We start from the raw sequence: 16,907 nt of genomic DNA on the forward strand, positions 1-16,907 counted from the left end.
GCCATGCGGACGGGCGGTTGTGCCGTGTGGACGGGCAGGTTTGCCATGCGGATGGGCGGTTGTGCCATGCGGACGGGCGGTTGTGCCGTGTGGACGGGCAGGTTTGCCATGCGGATGGGCGGTTGTGCCGTGTGGACGGGTGGTTGTGCCGTGCGGACAGGCAGGTTTGCCATGCGGATGGGCGGTTGTGCCATGCGGACGGGCAGTTGTGCCATGCGGACGGGCAGGTTTGCCATGCGGACGGGCGGTTGTGCCATGCGGACGGGCAGGTTTGCCATGCGGACGGGCGGTTGTGCTGTGCGGACGGGCGGTTGTGCCGTGCGGACGGGCGGTTGTGCCATGCGGACGGGCGGTTGTGCCGTGCGGACGGGCAGGTTTGCCATGCGGACGGGCGGTTGTGCCATGCGGACGGGCGGTTGTGCCGTGCGGACGGGCAGGTTTGCCATGCGGATGGGCGGTTGTGCCGTGCGGACGGGTGGTTGTGCCGTGCGGACGGGCGGTTGTGCCGTGCGGATGGGCAGGTTTGCCATGCGGACGGGCGGGTGTGTGCATCGAACCAGGGGATGGTGGGCGCGGGTGAACCAGGGCAGCGCTGACCCGGCCTCACCGTGCGGCTGAGCGCCGCAGCTCGCCGGGCGTTCTGCGTTTCCACATCAAACACCGTTCTGTACCCATTGCTGGTTTCCCCAGGGAGGTAAAGCTGAGTTTTCAGATCCGAGGGTGTTGTTCATTTTGGCGTTTTTCTCATGGAAAACACAATCGTTGGTTTTTTCACTTTGTTCCTTGTCTGTCGTTGCCTTTTGTATCCAAACAGTTTGAAATTCAGGTGAGTGGCTTCACTTGAAATGCAAAGTTCTATAGGAACCTCTTCCTTGGTCTGATGTTCTGTAAAGCTTTTCTTTAACACAACCCAAGAACTGGCACTGGCCGGGTTTGGCAGCACTTCAGGCCATCGTCTCATATATATATATATATGTGTGTGTGTGTATGTGAACATGCACACATATATACACAGAGTGGCTGACGTACTATTGCACATGACAATATCCACGGGTCTGGTGTTTCCTAGCACAGGCTGTATCTGCTCAGACAACCAGAACCTTCCTTTCCAGGCTCAGCTCTTTCCCAGCTCGACCACCGCTGACCCGTTCCCTTGCGCTCAGCGCATTGAAAGCAATCAGAACCTTCTCTCGGTCCATGGTCTGAACCGGAGCTGCTGGAGTTGCCCTCGGGTGTCTGACCGGAGACGTTTGGCTTTTTGACTGTTAGTAAAACCACCCTAGAAAACCCACCGCCCGCGGCCGAGGGACCCCAAGTGCTGGTGTAGAAAGAAACTGAAACGGGGGGGTATTTTAAATACTTAGGATCTCCAGGAGCCCGTGGAGCGGCTGGTGCGGCCGCGGTGCTGGGAGCGGGGTTGAGCTGGAGCCGGGGACGTGGGGATGGGAGTGGGACGGGAGTGGGACCGGCCGGGCCCCGAGAACGGGAGGTCAGAGCCCCTGGGTTACACCAATAGGGTTACACCGCGGAGATGGGGTGTTTGTGTGTTACACCACGGAGATGGGGTGTTTGTGTGTTACACCACGGAGATGGGGTACTTGTGTGTTACACCATGGAGATGGGGTACTTGTGTGTTACACTGCGGAGATGGGGTGTTGGTGTGTTACACCCAGAGCTGGGGTGTTTGTTTGTTACACCACAGAGATGGGGTGTGTGTTACACTGCGGAGATGGGGTGTTAGTGTGTTACACCATGGAGATGGGGTGTGTGTTACACCGCGGAGATGGGGTATTTGTGTGTTACACCATGGAGATGGGGTGTGTGTTACACCGCAGAGATGGGGTGTTGGTGTGTTACACCCAGAGCTGGGGTGTTTGTTACACCACAGAGATGGTGTGTGTGTGACACCACGGAGATGGGGTGTTGGTTACACTGCAAAGATGGGGTGTGTGTTACACCATGGAGATGAGGTGTTTGTTACACCACGGAGATGGGGTGTGTGTTACACGGCGGAGATAGATAGGGTGTTGGTTACACCGCAGCCTTGGGGGGGGTGTGTGTGTTACACTGCGGCGATGGGGTGTGTGTTACACCATGGAGATGGGGTGTGTGTTACACCGTGGAGATGGGGTGTGTGTTACACCGTGGAGATGGGGTGTTGGTTACACCGCAGCCATGGGGGGGGTGTGTGTGTGTCACCCCACAGAGCCGGGTGTGCAGCGCTCGGTCCCAAAGCCCAGCTCCGATTCTCAGCAGAGCTCCGCTCCCCTCCTCCTCTCCTCTTCCAGTCGCAGCCGTTCTGTCGGGTGTCCCAGGGCCGTGTTTCCCGGACAATCCGCCCGTGCCCGTCGGGGGGTCCCGGGGTCGGGGGCTTGGGGGGGGTCATGTGAGCCGGGGCTGAATCTCTGCCTTTCAAACCCAATCCGGGGCGGCCGGGGTGCGACGCGCTCTGTATAGCAATAAGAAACTGCTGCCTGCACAGCGGGGTCGGGGCCGCGGTGACGCCGAGGGACGAGCGGGGCCACTGGGACCCCATCCCCCCACGGGGAGGGTTTGGGGGCGCCCGCCGGGGTCAGGAATCAGTGCAATGATAGGGGAGCCTTTTTCTCATGATGCCTACTGCCCTTAAATGTTGAAACCGGGTCTTTGTACGCGATGTCTGTGTATCTATGTGTATATACGAGGGACGGATTTTGAATTACTGCCTTTTTTTCCCTGTTTATTTTTCTGAGTGATTCCAGATGTACTTCAGTCTCTCTACTGTCAGAACTTTTATATTGTAAATCTGATGCTGGTGGCTTTGGGTTATTTTGGTTTTTGTTTTTGTAAAAAAGAAGGAAAAAAAACCAACAAAAAAGAGAAAGAACAAAAAGTCTGCACAGTCGGTTCAGTCTGCACAGTCTGCACAGTCGGCTCAGTCTGCACAGTCTGCTCAGTCTGCACAGTCTGCACAGTCGGCTCAGTCTGCACAGTCAGCTCAGTCTGTACAGTCTGCTCAGTCTGCTCAGTCTGCACAGTCTGCTCAGTGTGCACAGTCGGCTCAGTCTGTACAGTCTGCTCAATGTCCACAGTCTGCTCAGTGTGGACAGTCGGCTCAGTGTGCACAGTCGGCTCAGTCGGCTCAGTGGGCTCAGTCGGCTCAGTGTGCACAATCGGCTCAGTCTGCACAGTCGGCTCAGTCTGCTCAGTCTGCACAGTCTGCACAGTCGGCTCAGTGTGCACAGTCGGCTCAGTGTGCACAGTCGGCTCAATCTGCATCCGTGTCGTCAGCTCGGGGCTGTAAATTCCAACTATCAATAAAAGCTCAAAACTGACGTGCCGGTGGTGGATTCCTCCATCCTGCAGGACCCGCTCAGTCCCCTGAGCTGCATCCCCATCCTCCTGTCCTCCTGTCCCCCGTCCTCCTGTCCCCCATCCTCCTGTCCCCCGTCCTCCTGTCACCCATCCTCCTGTCCTTTCATCCTCCTGTCCCCCATCCTGTCCCCTGTCCTCTCATCCTCCTGTCCTCCCGTCCTGTCCCCCATCCTCCTGTCCTCTCATCCTCCTGTCCCCCATCCTGTCCCCTGTCCTCTCATCCTCCTGTCCCCCATCCTGTCCTCCCATCCTGCACCCTGGCCAGGACTCTGCCACCTCACCCTCCCCATGCCAGGCGCCTTCTGTTGGAGCGCGTTACCTGCATTCCAAGAAAAGGTCAGACCTGTGGCTTCTAGTGCCAAAATCTTCGCATCCTCACCCCGAAGAGAGCGGGTGGTGCCACTGAAGGCTGCAGGAGCTGGAGCGGGGCTGGGGTCCCACGCACTCCCACCCTGTTGGCATCTGCGCAGCTTGGGCCACGTTTTGGGGCTTGGTGCTGAGATGGGGGTTTCTGAGGGTCCCGGTCCTGGCGGCTGCAGCACCAGGAGCAGGTTTGGGACGCTGTGCAGCGGCAGCAGGGGGTGCCCGGGGGGGCTGGCCCAGGGGAAGCAGCCGCAGCGGGCAGGGGGCGCTGGGCACTGGCACTGCTGGGTTTGGTTTGCGTCCAGCTCTGCGCTGGTGCCCGTCCCTGCTGCAGACTGCGTGGTTTCCATGCGCGTTGCTCCGTGCAGCTCGGCAGGACCCGTCCTGCACCTGGGGGCTGGCGCTGGGACCATTGGTTTGCTCGGCAGGGACAGACACGGGGGAGCTGGGTCAAGGTCGCACTGCCTCCCCGGGGCCGTTCCGCTGCAGCACAGAGCCCGGGCAGGCACCAGCACACCCAGCAAACCTGGGCTGAGCCGCGGTGACACCGGGCTCGTCAGACCAGAGGGACCTGGGGACCAGCAAAACCTGCTGGAGCGACAGGAGCGGGTGGGACAGCGCAGGACAAGGGTCCATGTGTGTCCTGGGGAATGGGGGCTGTGCCGGCACGGGAGCTGAGACCCTGCAGTTCCCGAGCACCGGGATCGGCTCATAGCGGGATCGGTTCATCCCGGGAACAGCTCAGCCCAGGATCAGCTCAGCCCAGGATCAGCTCAGCCCAAGATCAGCTCAGCCCAGGATCAGCTCAGCCCAGGATCAGTTCAGCCCAGGACCAGCTCAGCCCAGGATCAGCTCAGCCCAGGATCAGCTCAGCCCAAGATCAGCTCAGCCCAGGATCAGCTCAGCCCAGGATCAGTTCAGCCCAGGACTAGCTCAGCCCAGGACCAGCTCAGCCCAGGATCAGCTCAGCCCAGGATCAGCTCAGCCCAAGATCAGCTCAGCCCAGGATCAGCTCAGCCCAGGATCAGTTCAGCCCAGGACCAGCTCAGCCCAGGACCAGCTCAGCCCAGGATCAGCTCAGCCCAGGATCAGCTCAGCCCAGGATCAGCTCAGCCCAGGACCAGCTCAACCCAGGACCAGCTCAGCCCAGGATCAGTTCAGCCCAGGACCAGCTCAGCCCAGGACCAGCTCAGCCCAGGATCAGCTCAGCCCAGGATCAGCTCAGCCCAGGACCAGCTCAGCCCAGGATCAGCTCAGCCCAGGACCAGCTCAGCCCAGGATCAGTTCAGCCCAGGACTAGCTCAGCCCAAGATCAGCTCAGCCCAGGACCAGCTCAGCCCAGGACCAGCTCAGCCCAAGATCAGCTCAGCCCAGGATCAGCTCAGCCCAGGACCAGCTCAGCCCAGGACCAGCTCAGCCCAGGACCAGCTCAGCGCAGGACCAGCTCAGCCCAGGACCAGCTCAGCGCAGGACCAGCTCAGCCCAGGACCAGCTCAGCGCAGGACCAGCTCAGCCCAGGACCAGCTCAGCCCAGGACCAGCTCAGCGCAGGACCAGCTCAGCGCAGGACCAGCTCAGCCCAGGACCAGCTCAGCCCAGGACCAGCTCAGCGCAGGATCAGTTCAGCCCAGGACCAGCTCAGCCCAGGACCAGCTCAGCGCAGGACCAGCTCATCCTGCGCACAGGGAGCCAGAAGGGCACGTCTTTTTTTTTTTTTTATTAAAGTCAGTTAGTTTTCTCTTTATATAATAACCTTTTCCTCTAGGCACAATACAATACAAGGACTCTGTATGTTTGACACAATGTACAGAAACGTCAATAATCTACAACTGCTCAGGTAAGTTACAAAAACCTCCATGTTACACCAGCTACCTGCCACAGCCATTATTGTACAATAAAACAAAGAGGGGGGCTGGGGGTTAAGACTGTACAAAGGGCTCTGCACTGAAATAAAACATTGTACTCCTTAAAAACAAGACAGGTAGACGAGCTGGCCGGGCGCGCGGAGGCGGCGCTGCCGGGGGTCCCGTCGGCAGCGGCTCCTGAGCCTCCTCGGGGCGCCGCTTTGGGCTTCCCGGGCGCGGGGCCACCGTCCCCCGCGGCCGCAGCAGCGCGGGGACGGCCAAGGCGCTGCAGGAGCCGTTTCTGTACCGAGCGTCCCCCTGCGCACCGACACCGTGACAGCGACAAGCGGGGGGGCAGCGGGATGTGCAGCCCCAGCGACACTGCGCTGCTGCACCGGGGCCGCGGGCAGAGCACGAGCACGGGGGACGGGACACAGGGCAGGGAGCCCCAGGGTGCGGGGACACGGGCAGCGCTGTGCGGAGCCCCCGGGTGCTGCCCCCTCCTTCCCGGGGGGCGGGAGGGCTCGGGGGTGACCTGTGCAAAGAGAGCGGGTGGCGCCTGCCAGCACCGCTGTGCCCAGCCCTGTCCCAGCCCCGGTGCCACAGCCCATGGGACCCGTGGCCACAGTGGCCACGACTGCAGCCCAGCGGGACCTCTGGTCCTAGAGCCCCTTGTCCCGCTCAACCTGGTCCCCCAACCACGCAAGGGGACAGAAGGAACCGAGGAGGCTGCAGCATTTGACACCTCCCTCGGGGAACGTGCTCCCACCCAACAGTGGAGGTAGCACCTGTGCCCAGGACAGGGAGCCCCTTTGTCACCGCCTAAGCAGGGACACAGAGGCCACATCCCCGTCCCCCCTGAGACACAGAGCCCAGCGCCTGCGGTGACAACCCCAGCGTCCCCAGGCAGCCGCGCTCGTTGCTACACGAGTGGGACACACACGCGAGGGCTGGGACGCCGTGCGCTGCTGGCGGGGGCAGCGGCCGAGCAGGACGGTCCCTCCACGAACACCCTGAGCTGCAGGTCCCGAGCCGGTAAGACACGATGGGAGCGAAGCGCAGGATGCGCGCGGGGCGGTGGCACCGGGGGGGAACGGGGCTGGTTCTCCACGCGGATGCTCGTGCAGATGTGAAGCCGTGGGGGAGACTCCAGCAGCACAGGGGGGTGGGAGGTTTGGGGCTGCCGACCCCCCCGCTGCCGCAGAGCCGGAGCGAGGCCGCCGGCGTGGGGGCTCAGAGGACACAGTAATTACAGGGCTCAGACAGCCGGGGAGGGCAGAGCAGGACAAGCTCCCGCCCGCGCCCCCGCCTGCTTCAACGCGCGGAATTGCTCACGCCACAGTCCTACCACAGTGCAACCCCCGTCCTGCCCCGCTGCCACCGGGGGTGCGTGGCCGGGCCCCCAGCGCCGCACACCCGCGGCAGAGGGGGAGGACGGCGCCTCCTCCGCTCCGTCAGTCCCAGCGCGGCTCAGACGTGAGCCCGGGCTCAGCTGCTGCTCCATGGGCCGCGGCTCTAACGCCGTGCCTGGAATCGGCTCTGCTGAGCCGGGCTCACGCGTCCGACAAGCAGCTCTGGATGCGGTCGATCCACTGCTGGGCCAGCTGCACGTCCTGGGCGCAGAAATTGTAAACTCGTTTTGTCGTCTTCAGCTGCAGGAGAAAAGCAGAAGGGGGTGAGGGGGCTGTGCCTGGGGGGCCAGCGGCACCGCGGCCCTGGTGCTGCCGGAGCAGCCGCCGAGCTCCGCGTGGGGCCACGGGTGCCCAGCGCCAGACACGGAGGCTCCGCTCGGCTCCACTCACATCGAAGAACGCTTTCTCGTCCACCGTCTTGGGGGCCCCCATGGTGGGGGTTCCTGGGGTGATGGACTCCACCTCGGCCAGGTCGATGACCCCTTTGCACTCCGTGTCCATCCGGCTGTCATAGTACCGCAGCTGTGGAGAGAGCGGCCGCGTCGGCGTCAGACAGACGGACAGACAGACAGACAGACGGACAGACAGACCCCGGGGCGCACCCGCCCCTCGGTACCTGGTGTTTGGTTTTATCCAGCACGAACCAGCGAGGCTTCCAGGGCTTCATGAAGGCTCCTTTCTTGTACAGCGACCCCTCGTAGGACCTGCCGGAGCCGGGCAGAGCGTCAGGGGGGCAGGAGAGCGATGGAGCCCTGCGCTCGGCACAACCCCCACGCCCCGCCCCCCGAGAGAGACCCCCGAGCCCCCGCCTGCCTGTTCTCGCTCTCCGACATCTGGAACTGGCTGTAGAGCGTGCTGGTGCTGCGGCGCCCGCCCTGCTTCCCGCTCGACGGGGTGGACGTGCTGCTGGTGTCGCTGTCCAGGCTGAGGTTGAGGGTCGAGCCCACCCCGCTCTCCTGCAGGTAAACGCCCAGCGAGCGCCGGTGGTGGGACAGACCGGAGGACATGAGCAGCGAGCTGGGGGTCTGTGGAGCACAGGGCACAGCGTGAGGAGAGGAGGGGACAGCACCCGGGGCACAGCACCAGCGCCCGGAGCCCAGCACCAGCGCCTCCTCACCCCAGGCTGCGGGAGCAAAGAACTGCATTGCTCAGGGCACCCTTGGCAAAGCCAAACCCCCCAGCCCCGCACAGCCCCACGTACCCGGCTGCCCTCCTGCCGCGCCTCGCTGCGCTGGGACGCCTTCACCTTGTCCCACGTGTCCTTCCAGCGCTCCGGGACCTGCCCCAGCTCCACCTCCAGGTTCTGCAGCTCCTGAGGAAGGTTCAAACTGCACATTAGGAAACGTTTCTTCCCCAAAGGGCTGTGGGGCATTGGAACAGGCTGCCCAGGGCAGTGCTGGAGTCACCATCCCTGGAGGGTTGGACAGACGGACAGGAGGTTCTCAGGACACGAGGTAGGGACAGGGCTGGGTTACAGTTGGACTCCATGAGCATGAGGGGCTTTTCCAACCCAAATGATTTCATGATTCTACGATTCAGGCATCACCCAGGAGGGGACAAGACCCCTGGGATCCCTGTCCCTGTCCCAGGGCTCAACCGACTGCAGCCCTGAGCGTACTGGGCAGTGTCCCCAGGGGACACAACGGGGAGCCCAGGCCAGGGCCAAACGCAGCGGGGACGCGCAGACGCCGCCGCTGCTGCCGCCACGCTCACCTCCAGCAGTTTGGAGATGGCGTCGGGCTCCACGCGGCTGCGGTTGTCGTAGCAGGGCCAGATGATCTTGCGCTTGGTCTGGGGCGCGCCGGCGTCCTGCCGATCCGCCTCCTCCACGTGCTCCGGCTGCCCCTGCGCCAGCTCCCAGTCGTAGGAGGGGCCCTCGGACAGCGTCTCCTCCGTGTAGTAGTCCCACACCTTCAGGTTGGAAATGTTGCTGTACGGCCTCAGCACCTGCGGAGGAACCAGCGGCGCTGGGTTCAGATGGGCAGGGGCTGCCTGTCCACACCGTGCAGCCACCACCACCCCATGAACCCCGCTGGAAACTGCGACCATAACGATACGTAAATCCTCGGTTTTAGGTCAGTCTGTTCCTCTAACAAAGAGAAGAGGGACTTGAAAAACTTGGAATCGCAAACTACAGCCACTGCTGCCCTTGCAGCTTTAGACATTTTGAAGCCCCACAATTAGTTGAGTCTTGCTTTAAAACATTATCTCAAGACTGCTGGGTAAAGTGTCCTTTAGCTGAATGTTGCTCATTATACACTAAAATGATTATATAACCAATACGCAAATGTGCAAGAATTGGCTCTTTAGGATCTGAATGTAGTGATAAGATTTTGTATAGCACGGCTGTTACTGTTATGCTGGCTTATTGCAGCATCCAGACTTGCCCAGCTCTGTAATAAACAACATCCCGTCTCTGTGTGCTACATTTGTCCCATCTGCATGCACGGCGGGGAGGAAGAACCTGCTCTGGGACCCTGGGGCAGCAGCGGAGCTCTCACCTCCCCGTCCTCGGGGGCGTACATGTAGTTGAAGAAGACGGGGGCTTTCTTGTTCAGCCGCTCTATGTAATCCCAGATGGACTTGTAGACCTGCTGGCTCTTGCGCTCGCCCTTCTCCTCATACAGGAGCCCTGCGGGGAGGAGGGGATGGGGCGTTACGGGGGCCCGGAGCTGGGCCGGGGTCCCCAGGCGCCCCCACGCCGCCCTCACCCAGCTCGATGCGCTCGTAGTCCGAGTCCAGCAGGAAGGTGCGGAACCGGTTGGAGATGTAGTGGTAGCTGAGGAACTTCAGGTAGTACTGGCTGAACTCGAACTCCATGGGGAACTGCAGGTGGATCTGCGAGGAGCAGCGGGTCAGAGCGGGACACACACCGGTGGTTCTCAGCACACGGCGCTGTGAACTATTGCCTCAAAGCTCCATGAAATAATATGAATTATGGTCCCCAAGCCTGCTTGCTCTGGGGAACTGGACAGGAACGTGCTCACTCGTGGTGCTGGCTCTTTGTGGAGAAAGCTTACGTGAACTCAGAAAACGCGTGATGGCTGTGAGTGGCTGAAACTCAGAAAATGCTTAAAGCTTGCGTAAGCTTCAGTGAAGCTCAAGCTGTATCAGCCACCGACATCTGGGACGAGACCGGAGGTTTGTCCAGGCAACGCCGGCCACCAACTGCATAAAAAGCCCCGTGATAACACGTTTGTGTGGTCACTCACCACTGGGACCTGGAACCTGAGGGACAGCAGACAGCGCTGGATCCAGGTGCTGCCTATCTCACGCTTACCTTCTTGAATACTTGCTTCATTTTCCTCCTGAATTTCATTACTCTCTCCCTCACTACATTCTGCGTAATTGTTGTATTGAATAAACCAGCTTGCTTGGTGGCGTTTAATCTCATTTGTGTCTTAATCTCACTCTTGGGATAATTTCAAAACCTTCCTGAACCCAAAACGGGACCCCACATGGTGCTCGGAGCTCACCTGATGGACACAGTCCAGGAACTGCAGGAAGATGGGGGCAAAGCCGCTGCTCTGGCCGGCCAGGGTCTGCGCCCCGCGGTGGCTGAAGCGGTGGCCGAAGGACAACCACTCCTTCTCCACCAGCAGCCGGAAGCCCTCCAGCGTGCGGTAATATGGGTCCGACAGCAGCTGCACCAGGGACACCACCTGTGGGGACAGGGGGGCTCGAGGTGCTCATGGGGGACAGACGGACGCGGCAAGCGCGGTGTTGGGTGGTCGTGGGGCTCCTACCTGCGTGGTGATGTCCCAGCCGTCCTCCAAGCTGACCAGCACCGAGGAGCCTGTGTCCAGGAGCTCCACCACCAACACCGAAATCTGCAGGATCTTATGGATCTGCCAACGGAAGGGCGCAGAGTCATGGGGGTGCAGGGAGCTATCAGGGTGCAGGGAACTCATCTGCTGGACGCTGTGCAAAACCGGGCTGAGAGAGCTGGGGGGTTCAGCTGGAGGAGAGAAGCTCCGGGGAGACCTCAGAGCCGCCTCTGGTACCTAAAGGGACCTGTGAGAAAGCTGGAGAGGGACTTCTATAAGGGCAGGGAGTGACAGGACAAGGGACAATGGCTTTGAACTGAAAGAGGGGAGATTTAGATCAGATCTAAGGAAGAAATTGTTCCCTGTGAGAATGGTGAGGTCCTGGCCCAGGTTCCCAGAGAGGTGGTGGATGAACCATCCCTGGAGACATCCCAGGCCAGGCTGGACGGGGCTCTGAGCACCCTGAGCTGCTGAAGATGTCCCTGTCATGGCAGGGGGGCACTGGATGGTATTTGAGGTCTCTTCCAACCCAAACCATCCCACGATGATTCTATGATTCTCCTGGAAGCAGCATTTGGGGCTATTTATCCTCATTCCTTACATTAACCTTGCTCCGTGCCAGTGATGCTCTGGAGGGGGCACCCAGACCCCCCTCGCACTTTGCCATTAGGTTAAAGCAGATGGCCTCGAGCGACAGCCACCGGCAAAGGCTCCTGCCATGGGGACGGACCAGGCCTTGGGTGACAACTGACCTGGGACAGCCACTCGGACTCCTCCAGGGACCGCAAATAGGCGACGCTGGGGTCAGTGGAGGGACAGCCCGGCACGCAGGCCTTCATCAGCTTCTTGAAGCTGGCCTTCACCTGCCGCACGTCGAACACCTCGATGGGAACCACCTCCCAGTGCTGCAGCGGGTCCGGCTTCACCCCCTGAGGGAGGAGAGCATCGCAGAATCATAGGATCGTTTTGGTTGGGAAAGAACCTCCAGATCCCTGAGTCCACCCATAACCCACCCTGTCCCTGCCCCATGTCCTGAGAACCTCACGTCCGTCTGTCCAGCCCTCCAGGGATGGTGACTCCAGCACTGCCCTGGGCAGCCTGTTCCAATGCCCCACAGCCCTTTGGGGAAGAAATTGTTCCCACATCCAACCTCAGCCTCCCCTGGTGCAACTTGAGGCCGTTTCCTCTGCTCCTGGTGCTTGTTCCTGGGGAGCAGAGCCCGACCCCCCTGGCTCCAAGCTCCTTTCAGGCAGTTCAGAGATCAGAAGGTCTCCCCTCAGCTCCTGTTCTCCAGCTGAACCCCCCAGCTCCCTCAGCCGCTCCCATCACACTTGTGCTCCAGCCCCTCACCAGCTCCGTTCCCTTCTCTCCACTCACTCCAGCACCTCAAGGCCTTTCTTGGCGTGAGGGGCCCAGCACTGCCCCCAGGATTGGCGGTTTGGCCTCCCCAGCTCCCAGCACAGGTTCGGTCACTGCCCTGGGCCTGCTGGCCACACCAGTGCTGGTCCCAGCCAGGATGCTGTGGCCTCTTGGCCACCTGGGCACACGCTGGCTCATGTTCAGCCGCTGGCACCAACACCCCCAGCTCCTTTTCCAGCCACTCGTCCCCAGCCCGTAGCAGTGCTTGGGCTCCATCCTGAGCTGCCCTGCACAGCCCCGCCACCACCCTGTCCCCCATGGGTCACCTTGAGCTGCGACTTGTCCCCGATGATGTAGAGCGAGGCGCGGTGCTGCCGCAGGAAGCTGGCCTCGGCGGGGGTGCCGTTGTGCTGGGTCCCCAGCAGGTCCTTCCCTGCCAGGCGCGACCCGATCTCCATGTTCAGGGCGTAGCTGCTCATGCGCCCGCTGGCGCGGATGCTGCCCCACTTCCCTGCGAGACACCCGGCGTCAGGGGGGGGTCCCGGCCGACTCGTGGGCTGCACCGGCACCCATGTCTGGGGACAGCTCGCCAGGAACGTGGTGGCCGAGCCGCCGTCACCCCCCAGCCCAGCGCCCCGGGAGCACATGCCAGGAGGGTGCTGGGAACCAGGTTTGCTTTTGCTCCTTCTCCTGGCTGGGTGCTGGGGGAATCTCCTGCCTGGGGAGTGTGGAGACCAACCCCGGTGGCTCCACGTCCCCTCACCGGGCTCCTGCGCCGTGACCTGCCCTGCCCTGCCAGCCCCGGCCACCGCCACCAGCACCAGCAGCCGCGCAAGGAGCCCAAAGCAAACCTGAGGGGACGCGGGGAGCAGCTGGGGACAGCCCGGTACTCACCGCTGGCACCGCGAGCCGGGCGGCCAAGTGGCGGAGGCGTTAGTGGGCGGACGTGGGTGTTACTGGGGCATTAGTGGTGTGAAGGGTGGGGGTGTGTGGGGTCAGTCGGGCAGGTTAGCACCCGTGTGGGGGGCAGGCGGTTCCGTACCTCGGGGCGTCTCGCGGCCCTTCGGCGACACGCACTTGGGGGTGGAGAGGGTGATGACCCGAGCTCTGTGAGCGAGCCCTGAGAGCACAGGACGGAACAAACCTCAGCGAGAGCCCGGGGAGCGGGATGAGCGACCGGAGCGATGATGGGGACGGGAGGATGAGGGCGAGATGGCTGTGGGGTGCTGCAGCGGGTCCCTCCCGCCCCCCTGCGGCTGCCCCGCGGCAGGAGCGAGCGGGGAGCTGGAAGTGTCTACTCTACGGCTGCTGCCCGAGCCGGGGCCCGGCGAGGCCCGTGGCGCAGTGCTCGCTCGCACGTCCTCACCTCCGCGGCTAACAGAACCGGGCCCTTCGTCCTTCCCTCCCATCACCTGCTTCATGAGCGATCCCAGCTTAGGCTGCCTCTTGTCGGAGAAATCTGTAGCACCAACACAACGTCAGCTCCGGGCATGGCTGGGCTGCTCCGGGGGGCCCTCCCGCCGTGTTCCCCCCGCCAGGTGCTCGGGAGGGAGGGGAAGGGGCCAGACGGCGGCAGCAAGCGGGAGACCAGGGCACCAGCGTGCGGGAAACACCTCCCAGCCACCGCAAAAAGGCACCTGGTGCGGCAGCGTGAGGGGGCTCGGCCCCCGCAGCTCTGCGCCGCGTGTTTGGCAGCAGGGGGCATCGCCCAGCAGCCCCGCAGCCCCTGCGGCTCTATGGACTCCACATGTTGGGTCATCGGCTGCTCTGACCCTCCCGCCTTCAGCCACAGCCCTGGGCACATCCCCTGACATCTGGGGAGAGGCCCTGGGGGCTTTCGGCAAGTCCTCTCCTCCCCAGGCTGGGGGGAGCCCCGGCTGGGACCCCCACGGTCCCTCTGGCCCTGGTCACCTCTGCAGCACCCACAGGGTGGAATGGCTGGGACAGATGATGGGTGACAGTGGGACATGGTGGGGCAGCCACAGGCGGCTCTGCCCAGAGAGCGAGGGAGGCAGAGACTTACCGAGGCGTCCTGGGACAGACTGCGGCACCGCTGGCACGGACAGTGCCGAGATCCCGGTTACCAGGGCCCGTCCCCCCAGCACCGGGGTCCCAGCTCAGCCGGGAGCTCCCAGCGCTCGCAGCTGCAGGGCTTCCCAAAACCCATCCCCACCACCAGCCACAGCGGCCCAGCTGGCACTGGGAGCTCTGGAGCGCGCGATGGGAGCTCCGCAGAGTGCACTGGGAGCTCTGGAGCGCATGGTGGGAGCTCTGGAGCGCATGGTGGGAGCTCCGGAAAGCGCACTGGGAGCTCCGGAGCGCATGGTGGGAGCTCCGGAGAGTGCAGTGGGAGCTCTGGAGCACATGGTGGGAGCTCCAGAGTGTGCACTGGGAAGGTTCTGCTGCTTCCTCCAGCGTGGGGGACGGGGACAGCAGCTCACCTGCCTGCCCTGGCTCCGAGAGGGCAGCAGGACTCACGGCTGAGCCCCACACACCAGCACCAGCCCCGTGACCCCCCGGGACCGCGCTCCTCACCTGAGCTGCTCATGTGCGCGGAGGTGAAGCCGCTGAGCGTGTTGCGCCCGCCGGCGTCGGCGTAGTGCGGCATGGAGTTGACCACGGCCTGCAGGTACTTCTCCTGCTCCAGACTGGTGGAGTCGGTCTGCGAGGGGCCTGCCAGCACAGCCACCAGCGTCACCGCGCTGCCACCGCCACCGGACCCGGGCAGGGGTCTGCACCCCCCGGCGCTGCTGGGGGTGGGGGCGACGGGCACCTGCGGTGGGAGCGTTCTGGGACTTGAAGAGCCCCACGACGCCCTTGCCGTGCAGCCCCCCCGAGCGCAGCAGCACGGCCTTGGTGCGCGAGTTGCGCCAGCAGACCACGGGGAAGCGGTTCTGGCGGTAGCAGCGGGAGATGCGCTGGATCGTGTTGTCCTGGATGCTCTGGGGCACGATGAGCAGCCCGGGGTAGCTGCGGAGAGAGCAGAGGCTCTGCAGAGCCTGGCGGGACCCAGCGCCAGCCCTCCCGCTGCTCCACAAATCAGGAACCACGGAGTCACAGCTGGTTTGGGTTGAAGGGACCATCCCAGCTCCCCCAGCCCCCCTGCCATGACAGGGACATCTTCAGCAGCTCAGGGTGCTCAGAGCCCCGTCCAGCCTGGCCTGGGATGTCTCCAGGGATGGTTCATCCACCACCTCTCTGGGAACCTGGGCCAGGCTCTCACCACCCTCAGGGCAACAATTCCTTCCTCATGTCCGGCCTGAATCTCCCTCCTTTAGTTTAAACCATCACCCCTTGTCCTGTCACAACAGGCCCTGCTCTAAAGTCTGTCCCCATCTTTCTTCTTGACCCCTTTTCAGTCCAGAAAGGCCGCACTAAGGTCTCCCCAGAGCTTCTGTTCTCCAGCTGAACAGCCCAGCTCTCTCAGCCTGTCCCCAGCAGAGCTGTTCCAGTCTCGGATCACCCTGGTGGCCCTGAGGACCCCCTGCTGTCCCCTGGTGCTCACCTCCGGCAAATGGCGTACATGCGGTTGACGGTGGAGATGCGGAAGGGCTCGTTCTTGGAGCGGGTGAGGCTGCTGCTGAGGGTGCCCAGCCCCAGGCGCTGGTAGTCGCGGCAGCAGGCTCGCTCCACCAAGTGGTTGATGGTCATCTTGTCCGAAGGTTTGATGGTGGTGGTGGGGGTCAAAGTGCTTCTGTCCATCTCTTCAGACACTGCGGGGACAAAGGGGGGTCTGGGTCTGTCCTGGGCACAGACGCGGTGTCCCCGTGCAGCCAGAGGGGACGGCTGGGCTGGAGGGACCTCCTGACGGCAGAGATGGGACAGGGCAGGGACCCCATCCCACCACTGCCACATGGTACGGGAGCGCTCGGCTGCCCCATCCAAGCGTTGGCACCAAGCTTTGGGGCTGGAGCCTCACTTGGGAGGTTAAAAACACCAAGCAAAGGCATTTGCCTTGGTAGTGATGCTAGAACGGGTTTATTTGGTGCTTTCACACCACTTGACCCCACTGAGAGATGAGGAAGAACCCAGCACAGGTCTGGCCCCAGCTGCTCCATCACACCGGTCCCAGCTCTGCCCTCGGGGGACAGCAACCTCCAGGAGAGGGGACAACATGGGCAAGGGCTCGGTCCCCACTAGGTGACACAGCCTGCAGGGACTGCCGTCCCCAGCCACTGCCCAACACTCCTGACGCATCCCCAACGCCAGAACCGGAGGAGAACAGCGGATCTCAAGCATCTCCAGGTCTGAACGCAGGTGATGCTTTTGCTGAGAAGTGAAACGAGGGGCAGAGCGGAGAGTCGCGGGTTTGGGGCAGATGTCGAGCTGCAAAGTGCTGCAAACAAACCGGGGAGCAAACAGGACGAGCAGAATCCAAAGTGTCTCAGTGCACAGAAGGCACAACATCAGCCGTGTCTGATGGACCAGCCCCATGCGCTGGAGCGAGGGGTCCCCACAGGCACCGCTGCCCAGTGACACCATAAACCCATCCACCACATCCTCTCCAACAGGCCAGCTGGGAAGGGTGACACCTGCAACGCGAGGACTCCTGTCCCCTCCAGTCCTGTGTGACTCTCAAACCAGTCAAGCTCTTCTCATATCTGACCTAACCTGCCTCGTGCAGCTCCAATCTGTGACTCCACCTGAGGAGCTGAATCACAGAATCGCCTTGGATGGAAAAGCCCCTCCAGATCACTGAGTCCACCCAAAACCCACCCTGTCCCTGCCTCGTGTCCTGAGAACCTCCTGTCCGTCTGTCCAGCCCTCCAGGGATGGTGACTCCAGCACTGCCCTGGGCAGCCTGTTCCA

At 62.5% G+C, this 16,907-nt stretch overlaps 1 protein-coding gene across 11 annotated transcripts in view; it reads right to left on the reverse strand.

The window, feature by feature from the left end:
- Positions 1-5,554: 5,554 nt before the first annotated feature.
- SBF1 (SET binding factor 1) overlaps positions 5,555-16,907 on the reverse strand; it is an 87,118-nt gene continuing 75,765 nt past the window's right edge. For 5 of the 11 annotated variants that reach the window (XM_071803583.1, XM_071803580.1, XM_071803579.1 and 2 more), the window contains 17 exons: positions 15,604-15,811; positions 14,872-15,068; positions 14,634-14,771; positions 13,465-13,557; positions 13,141-13,218; positions 12,425-12,609; positions 11,492-11,668; positions 10,719-10,820; positions 10,449-10,634; positions 9,684-9,810; positions 9,474-9,604; positions 8,686-8,919; positions 8,174-8,284; positions 7,786-7,997; positions 7,589-7,676; positions 7,363-7,494; positions 5,555-7,212 (listed from right to left, as the gene is read on the reverse strand). In XM_071803583.1, the coding sequence (XP_071659684.1) occupies positions 7,114-7,212; positions 7,363-7,494; positions 7,589-7,676; positions 7,786-7,997; positions 8,174-8,284; positions 8,686-8,919; positions 9,474-9,604; positions 9,684-9,810; positions 10,449-10,634; positions 10,719-10,820; positions 11,492-11,668; positions 12,425-12,609; positions 13,141-13,218; positions 13,465-13,557; positions 14,634-14,771; positions 14,872-15,068; positions 15,604-15,811 (2,498 nt within the window). In that variant the 3' untranslated portion in view covers positions 5,555-7,113. The remainder of the gene's footprint in view (positions 7,213-7,362; positions 7,495-7,588; positions 7,677-7,785; positions 7,998-8,173; positions 8,285-8,685; positions 8,920-9,473; positions 9,605-9,683; positions 9,811-10,448; positions 10,635-10,718; positions 10,821-11,491; positions 11,669-12,424; positions 12,610-13,140; positions 13,219-13,464; positions 13,558-14,633; positions 14,772-14,871; positions 15,069-15,603; positions 15,812-16,907) is intronic. The other 6 variants (XM_071803586.1, XM_071803585.1, XM_065839256.2 and 3 more) reach the window with 3 other exon arrangements.

The sequence above is a fragment of the Patagioenas fasciata genome, chromosome 1 (genome assembly GCF_037038585.1).
Source record: "Patagioenas fasciata isolate bPatFas1 chromosome 1, bPatFas1.hap1, whole genome shotgun sequence".
NCBI lineage: Eukaryota > Metazoa > Chordata > Aves > Columbiformes > Columbidae > Patagioenas > Patagioenas fasciata.